Source organism: Lactuca sativa, chromosome 3 (assembly GCF_002870075.4).
Source record: "Lactuca sativa cultivar Salinas chromosome 3, Lsat_Salinas_v11, whole genome shotgun sequence".
Taxonomy (NCBI): domain Eukaryota; kingdom Viridiplantae; phylum Streptophyta; class Magnoliopsida; order Asterales; family Asteraceae; genus Lactuca; species Lactuca sativa.
The window spans coordinates 165,488,360-165,497,750 of record NC_056625.2 but is presented as its reverse complement, the minus strand read 5'-3'; the positions used below and the strand labels follow the sequence as shown (position 1 = coordinate 165,497,750).

The 9,391-nt window shown below is 34.8% G+C and overlaps 1 protein-coding gene across 1 annotated transcript; it reads left to right on the top strand.

The window, feature by feature from the left end:
• The first annotated feature begins 8,228 nt into the window (after positions 1-8,228).
• LOC111910664 (uncharacterized) lies at positions 8,229-8,657 on the top strand. The gene has a single exon (XM_023906502.1). The coding sequence runs from the start codon at positions 8,229-8,231 to the stop codon at positions 8,655-8,657; it is 429 nt and encodes a 142-aa protein (XP_023762270.1).
• Positions 8,658-9,391: the final 734 nt, after the last annotated feature.

Genomic DNA, 9,391 nt, shown 5'->3' with positions numbered 1-9,391 from the left:
GTGAGAGTTTACGGCTGTAAACTCCTTGTTTAGGGCCGTGAACTCCTTAAATGGTCCATTTGTTGCCTTAAACCCATTCATATGCCTTATATTTGGACCTAGCCTAATTCTATGAGTGAGATAAGACCATTTAGCATCCTAGAACACCCCCACCATGATTTTACGGCCGTAAACTCATGGGGAGTTGGTCTCAGGGCCGTAAACTCTATGAAGAGTTTACTCTTGAAGAGTAAACTCCCTATCTAGGCCATACATACCCATAGATGTTACCCAGGGCACCCCTAACACTTAATCGAAGTGTTTTCCGCACTTTAGGATGCGTATACGTGTTTAATTAGTATTATATTTACTAATTGTATGTAAACATATGTCATCATATGTTAATAGGTCACTAAGTGTGTTCAAGTCTTTACTTGACACCGAGCACCCAACCGGCACCTTCGTTCGATCCACTTACAACAGGTGAGTTCATATCCCTGAATGAACCTTTTAAATGTTTTTACATGCTTTTATGGGGGGGGAATACAAGTTAAAACATGGCAGTTATCATATCAATCACATGTGATTGATAACCCGCATGCACAAGGATTTATTACACTGTTAACTGATTTACCAAGTATGATACTGTAAATGGTTTTCTAAAACGTCTTTACTTGTTCAAAGCTTTTCTCAAATTGACTCTCGCGCTGTATGTTTTACTTCAAATTTAGTTACAGCAGTATTTTAAACAAAGGATTTCTTTACCTATAATGTTTTATCAAAGTTTCATTTAAAACTTGTTTATGAAAGGTTTTCAAAGGATTTCTAAAGGCTTTTCAAACTTATTTTACAAAAGAATACAAAGTTGTGATTTTCTTAAGTATAAAGATTTTCCAAAGTTTTCATCAAAGTTTTCTTCCATGTTTTTATACTCCTACTTTGTTAGATACTACTGCTTCGTTATACTTCTACTTAGTTAATGCTCTTACTTAGTTAAATGCTATTACTTTGTTAACGCTTTTACTTCGTGATACACTTTTACTTCGTGATACGCTCCTACTTCGTGATACGCTTTTACTTCGTGATACACTTTTACTTTGTGATACGCTCCTACTTCGTGATACGCTTTTACTTCGTGATACACTTTTACTTCGTGATACACTTTTACTTCGTGATACGCTCCTACTTCGTGATACGCTTCTACTTGTTAACGCTTCTACTTCGTGATTCGCTTCAACTTCGTGATAAGCTTCTATTGTTAACGCTTCTACTTCGTGAAACACTTTTACTTCGATAAACACTCCAACTTCGTTAAATGCTTCTACTTAGTTAAATGTATGTCTGTACTTGTATAGTTATATAAATAATGTTTGAAGGACTTAGGAAGGCTAGTTCGCCCTATTTCCTTTTCCTCGTTGGGATGTGGTCTGGTGGGATCGGATATCCGTCCGAAGGTCGTTTGATCATTAATTATATATTATGTATACATGTATAGACATATAGGTTTATGTCGGTCAGTTTATTTGTGAGTCTCTATCATTAGCCTAGTATTTACATCAGAACTCACTATACGAGATGCATCTTCAGGACACGGCCTTCTCCGTTGTCAAGTTGGTAACCAAAGTCTCTTGTAGGGAGAGCGGGCATTATATGTATAGATCTATACAGGATTGACACCCCCACACCCTGACTGCTAGCTACAGCCCACGACCTACCAAGCCAAGGGGTGACAAGTGTCACATTCTTTCTGACGCTTGCAGGGCGTCAAGTTCTCTAGTGTCTATCAGTATGGTTACGAGTATCTCGGGGTTACCTTATAATTCATGGCCTTAAGGTAGCGGGAATTAACACTGTATTCACTGTTTTTAGACCTTGCTAGACGTATCATTCATTTGATACTATCTGGGGTCTGTATTCACTGTTTTTAGACCTTGCTAGACATATCATTCATTTGTTACTGTCTGGGGTCTGTGTCTCCTTTCGTTAGACTTGTAACGCCCGGGTTTTAGGGCTAAGCATATTTGTCAATGTAATAGTCTAGGTCAACTATTGTAACTCTTTTTGAAGTAATAAAGATGAAATATTTGAGTATTATGTGAATTATGTGTGTTATTGTGCTTATTATTTAATTATAAATGTATAATTAATAAAGAATAAAAATAAGCGTTAAAATTAAAGTGTGAGATAAACCCGATATGTCTACATAAAGTTGTAGTGGTCGAAACCACGATTCCGGGGATATAAGGAACGCCGAAATCCGAGTTATAACGAAGAAGTTATGACCCGTCGAAGTTTCGCGACAGAACCAGCACGATACCGGGAAACGTAAATAGTGAATTTACGATAGAGCGAGATTTAGCCTTAGCGCTCTAAACGAAAGTCGTAGAATATGTTAAACTAAGAACATCGATAAAAAGACCCAAATCTAACTTCGTATGAGGAAGTTATGATTTTTCTAAGATTTAGCATAGCAGTGCACAGCCCAAAATCTGAATTTTAGATCGGTCGATTTTTAGCCGACGGGATCTAAATGAAAGTTGTAGTACTCGTAAATACCAACGCGCGGATATAAAGAACGTCGATAATAGAGCTCGTATGCGAAAGATATGGACGAAGCTTAGTCCCTACTTTTCGAGCGCGGCGAATTCGATACAGTTTTGTAAATCCGAGATAGAATGAGAATTAGCCAACGAGGTCTAAATGAGAGTTGAAGATTTCATTAATAGGAACTCAACGGTAAAAAGACAAACAAAAGCGGAGCTCGTATGCGAAAGTTATGGACGAAGCTTAGTCTCTACTTTTCGAGCGCGGCGAATTCGATACAGTTTTGTAAATCCGAGATAGAATGAGAATTAGCTAACGATGTCTAAATGAAAGTTGAAGATCTCATTAATAGAAACTCAACGGAAAAAGACAGACAAAAACGGAGCTCGTATGCAAAAGTTACAGACGAAACTTGGAGACTACTTTACTATACCCTTCCTATAAATAAGAGATGAACTCTTCATTATTTCCTCACACCTTCAAACCTTTCTTTCTCTCTCTAACTTCTCTCTAACCTCCCTAAACCCCTCCCAAGTCTAGGGAACCTCCCTATCACGAGAAGAAAGCCCCAGAGCGCCCAACGGCTCCGAGAAGAAAAGCTTTCGGCTCGGAAACGCTGCTCCAGCGAAGCCCGATTTTTAATAAAAACCCGCTGTAAGTGAGTTACGCCTATACTATACTTAATATAGCTTTTATTTAATTACAGTAACATTATTAGAACCTTAAAATAATTATTTGGGCTATTATTATGAGTTATATTGAGTGTTATTTAATGCTTATATAATAGTAATAATAGCTAGACTATTAATTAGTCGCGATTAACGTTAAAACTAAACTCTAGTGGTATTAATACTAGGTTTTGGTCAAGGAATTTTTTTTTTAAGAAGTAACGAAGAGCTGTCCGAGTGCCGAGTCACCACCTTACCAAGTGAGTGCATAGTTACTTTCAGCTTACACATAGATATGAAGTATTTTATATAAATTACGTGCTATTTGTGCATATTATCTGAACACTTGCTATCTATGCTAGATGAACATTGTTATACATGTTTTCAATGATTTAAACTGTATATGTATTTTATATCTATGAAAAATGTTGGGGTAAAACATGGGTAGATGTAATAGGTGATGTGTGATAAAATGGTGAGAGGCCTCGATGTTGATGTTGTTGATTCTATCATCTAGCGGAGTATAGATGACGACCATGGACTCTTCTAGACAGTCCAGTGGAACACTAGCAGGCTCGCAACCTCTAGGTGTTTGTGAACGATGTGTTCACCGGTGTACTCCATCCCCCACATGGTTGCCTTTAGGACATTTATTGTTAAGGAATCCCCTTAGCAGTAGTGTCCATCCCGATGATGATCCTTAGACTAGGTCCCTTATGATAAGTGTTTAGGGACGTAAAGTGAGGATAACGGGAATGGGTAATCGGGTTATAGTTGATTGATGAAATTAATAAACTTATTTATTGTGGGTTGAAAACCCTATGTGCTCACCAGGCTCCCAAGCCTGACCCACTCAGTTTTATGAATTACAGGTAGTGGCGCTTGAGCATAGATATGATGTTTGGACGATGGATTACAGATATAGGCATGTAGATATGAAATAATGTAGTAAGGCTTATATTGTACTGTTTATGCTTTTGATCTGTACGAACATGACATCCCAAGTCTTTTAATGAAATACATTTCTATGGAAATGCTTTTGATAAATCTGTATCATATTTTGTTTTGGGACAAATTCCGCAACACTTTTATTTAAAATGTTACTCTGATTTTCAAACAAAGCATAAACAAAATCGGTCTTTTCTGGCTGTGAAAATGGGGATGTCACAAGACTGAGCCTGCGTGTTGTTCATTCAATACTCTCCTGGAGTCTATGATTTCTTTTGCCTTAGTCAGCAGTATTCACTGCTGAGGAATATGTTATTTTCCCTAATATTCTCGTACTTTCTTTAAAATCAAATACCGTATTTTGGTAATGATAGTGTTTAAGGGAAAATTACTTTTTACAACATAACTCTGTCGGGTCTTGGTAGAAGACTACTTTTATTTAGAAAATATAGGATTTTCTGGAAAGGTCGCTAATACACTGTGAACTCAAACTACTACTTATCATAAAGTTATTTTGAATAAAATGCTTACTTACACAAATGACACTAAATACTTATGAACTCACCAGCATTTATAAAAATGTTGATACTCGCTTTCAAAATAACTTGTATTCTCAGGTCAGCTATAGACAGGTACATCCCAGGAGCTTTTGTTGAAGACGATTTTGTACCAAGTTGCATCTATACTAGTTTCCATTATACTTTGATGTTTCTATGTAATGCAAACTATGTAAAACTATACTATTAATGCAATGGTTTTTGTACTTTGATTACTATACTGCATATGTTGTGATACTTGACATGACGTCATCCACCCCAGAACGTTTCCGCCGTTCCGGTTTTGGGGTGTGACATTAGGGACATAGAATCTGTAAGTATATGGAGTTCCTTTTGATAACTCTTTTTCTCATATATATATATATATATATATATATATATATATATATATATATATATATATAGGAGGTAGTTGTTTTTCCTTTGCAATTTCTTTCACTTTTTCAAGTTCCTAAAAGTTTTAACAGGATAAAAACCAAAGATAATCCATTCATAAAACTCTTGTGTTAGTATCTTGATTTTAATGGGTTGCATAAATAAATGTTAATTCCTTGCAATATCTACCACTTGTCACTTCTACAGTTCATTATTAAAACATGAAGAAAGAAGACAGTGAAAAATAAGATTGCAGATTTGAAAAGGATAAGTTTCTTTCAGTAGCAACAATGCACATCAATAAATATGACAAAGTTCAAGATTCACATCCATCACACACACACATCTCTGAAGTTCAAGGGCACTTACCTAATTTGAGCAAAAGCAACGATAAACTTCACCAGATTGTAGAAGTTTCTCAGTGTATTGTTTGTACAAATCAGACAGCTTTAACCTTGTTGACCAAATTCACAACCCACAATAAGGGATTAATCCGAAAAACAAAAACAATAAAGCACAATTTAGAAAAAAAAAATTAGGCTCAAATGTACTTGAATCGAGTTCATATCAACAATCAGTGATGTACAGACACAACTCTACTCATTCAAAACTTCAATTCCACAAAAAAATAGCAAAATCTCACCTATAACTGTATCTTAGAGTAACCATCACACATAGAGAAGAAAGAAGAAAACACAAATTACTTGTTAATAAACAGAAATCGATAGAGATTTAGAGTTCCATGCTTTATCGGGTAATCTTCACACACAGAAAAGAACAAATATTTAAAGGAGATACCTTCATGATGAAAAAATAGAGACGAAATCAGTCTGGGATGAAATTTTGCATCCGTTCCAATTCCTATCATCACCAACAAATAACAATCTATCATCTCAGTGAAAAGAATTTTGATTCTATTCAAACAACATTAACCTTTAAAGGAACCATTATATTGGTTCATCTGCAAAGACCAAAAGAAAAGGATTATGCGAGAAGGGTCATAGATACCGAACAAATTCTTATCGACTTATAGCGTGGGTGAAGCAAGGTTGAAGTGATGAAGGTATGCAAAAATTATGTGTTGGTGACTGGTCCGACGATCTATCACTCTTTCGATGTGTCGATTTCATATATCGATGGTGGAAGTGTCGAATTCACATACCGACTGTGGTTTACCCCCGATTTCTCTTTTCCCTTACTTCTGTCTTGTGTTCGTCTTCCTTATTGGCCGATCAAAATAAAAGAAATGCCCTGGTCTGTACGTGATGGCGGTGCTCAATTGGTTCTAAAGAGAAACCCTCACAGAGGGTAAAGGAAAGACAGTGGAAGGATCGGGAAGAAGAAGGTTTGGATAAGGAACGATGGAAGGATCGATTACCTACAGGTGTGGGGATAAAATGACCGGCAAACTGACACTATTCCTAAAGATGGTCATCTTTAATATATATATATATATATATATATATATATATATATATATATATATATATATATATATATATATATATATATATAAGAATGAGGAGATTAAAAAAAGTATCATGGCGACAAGATATCGTAGTTTGTTTTACTTTTGTTTTTTTTAATTAACCGGATATCGTAGTTTGTTTTAGTTTTGTTTTTTTTTTTTAATTCGAGGTTCTTTTTTTAAATTATATATTTTTCTTTTTTCCATGTAATGAAATATTGGCATTTTTATTAATTTTGCAATTACTAATCAATTTTTTTAATTAAATTTAATTATTTCTTAAATATGTTTTTCAAATTAAAGTAATTTTATTTTTATTTTATTTTTAAAAAAAATAAGGACAGTGAAATGAAATTGACTATTTCTAAGGTTTTGAGTAGGAGAAAAAAATAAAACGACACTTGAGATGATATAAAAAATATAAAATGTGAAATGTGACCACATCATCCACCTTAAATATTTATAAAAAAAATAAAATATAATTGTTATGACTATTTAACTACAATATAGTAGGCGATTGATTATATATATATATATATATATATATATATATATATATATATATATATATATATATATATATATATATATATATATATATATATATATATATATATATATATGATTTGGATTTCAAAGCTTTTGGGTTAAAAAGGGAAATGAGAATCTCTCATATGTTTATATTAGTTTTTATGAGTTTACAAACAGAATATCATGATATTTATAAAAAAATAATAAAAATAAAACAAATACAAATAAATAAACAAATAAAACTACAATAATTATGATAACTAAAATTAACTGTAAAAGAACCACAACCACTCTAGTGTAAATTTCATTTTGTTTAACATAAAAAAAAAAAAAAAAAAAAAAAAAAAAAAAAAAAAAAAAAAATTAATTTTCAATAAAAGATGAGTCTTATTAGTTAAAATTATCAATTCAGTCAAACTATTGGACACCTAAACATCGGGCACCTTAAAAGTATATATACACCATAAATAGGTTTTCCACCGCCCATTACGACTCTCCGATATTTTTGAGTTTTTTTTTTTTTTTTTGTTGGGGGGGGGGGGGGGGGGGAGAGCTTGGCTTTAGTGATGATAAGCAACCCTTTTTCTAGACTGTATCACGCACACTTCTTTTGGCCAAACCCTTGATTGAAACTTAAGGTTTGAACTTGGGATCTCCATATTGTCTAACTGTTACCCGTTGAGCGAGCCATTGTAATGTTGGTTGATCGTCAATAATTACTCTTACAAGAAAAATAATTTATATGCATCCTGTAAAGTATAAAACATGAATCCTTACTACAATAAAAATAGTAATACTTATACATGCTTTTTTTTTTTAACTTACAAGAGTCATAATTGATACTTCCTCCATCCCAAAAATTATAGTTCATCTTTTCTTTTTGGTTTGTCCCAAAATAATAGTCCACTTTTAAAAATAAGTAACATTTTTACCAAAATACCCCTCATTATTACTTAACCAACTAAGTATTTAATGGAACATTAAATACAAAGTAAGGACAAAAATTGTCATTTTATTAAATAAAGTTATTGGTAATTAATGTTTTTCTTAATTTGTGTATTTTGATTTGTAGATAATAATATTGGGACGGTGGGAGTATTACAAGTAGGTTAGTTAAGTGAATCAAGTATTTTTGTAGTTAGCGACAGAACAAGAAAAATGGCGGAAGACGGATGGTCGAAGGTTTGCCGGCGGAGACAAACGAACACTGGCAAGAGATGGGATCATAGGGGGGTAACCACTATGTTTGTATCAGACATCCCCGATGGAGTCAGCAAGGAAAAAATAAGGAGACTCTTTGAAAAGTTTGGGGAGATTACAGATATCTATATGGCGACAAAAAAGGACGTCAAGAGAAAAAACTTTGCATTCGTAAGGTTTAAAAAAGGCAAGGGAGAACAGGAGATGGAATTGTTGATGCAGGGGATAAAATGTAATGAGTCGGTGCTCACGGTCAACATTGCAAGGTATGAAAGGAAAAGGATCCCTGTGCATAATGTAGCAGATACGAACAAAATTCGGTATGCGCAGCAACCTTTGGGTCACTCACTCAGGGATGGCAGGTCTTTCATGGAAGTAGCGGCATGAAGAAGAAAACCGGCTTCCCCTCCCCCTCCCCCGCCGGTGCTAGAGAAGATCCCAGAGAAGCTGGTAGGCGGATCAAGCATGGCGGAATGGCTTCATAGCCCCCTGACCCTTGTGGGTGAGACGATCTCTTTTGAAAAATTAAAGAATCTGCCACTTGATATTAGATTGGGGTCGACACATTCTTATGGTATGAAATATCTTGGTGGTCTAATGGTTGGGTTACGATTTCAATCCCCATCTGATGTGGACGATTTCTTAGCAAACAAAACCTACTGGGGTATGTGGTTCAAAGATTTTAAGGCAGGGACTGATGTATCTGGGGTATTTGATCGACTAGCATGGCTGAGAATTGTGGGACTCCCAGTAAAACTATGGGATGAAGAAAAATTTTCCAGAATTGCCAGCGAATTTGGTAAGGTGGTCGTCCCGGCGGAGATTCTTCCTAGCATGAAAGACCTATCGTTAAGCAGTATATGCATACTGACTGATCACAAAAAGCGTATCAACGAGGAGGTGTTGGTAGAATTAAACAAAAGTATTCTCAAAGTGGGTGTGTTCGAAAGTGATTTTGGTTGGTCTCCATTTCCATTCTATCCAGTCGATTGTATAGACTCAAATACAAATCGTATGGACAATTGTAATGATGTTTCAATGGGTAACGATGATCTAAATATACTGGAAGAAGGCAAAATAAATGTTGAAAGTGACGATGACGAGGAAGGAGTGTCGGAGAC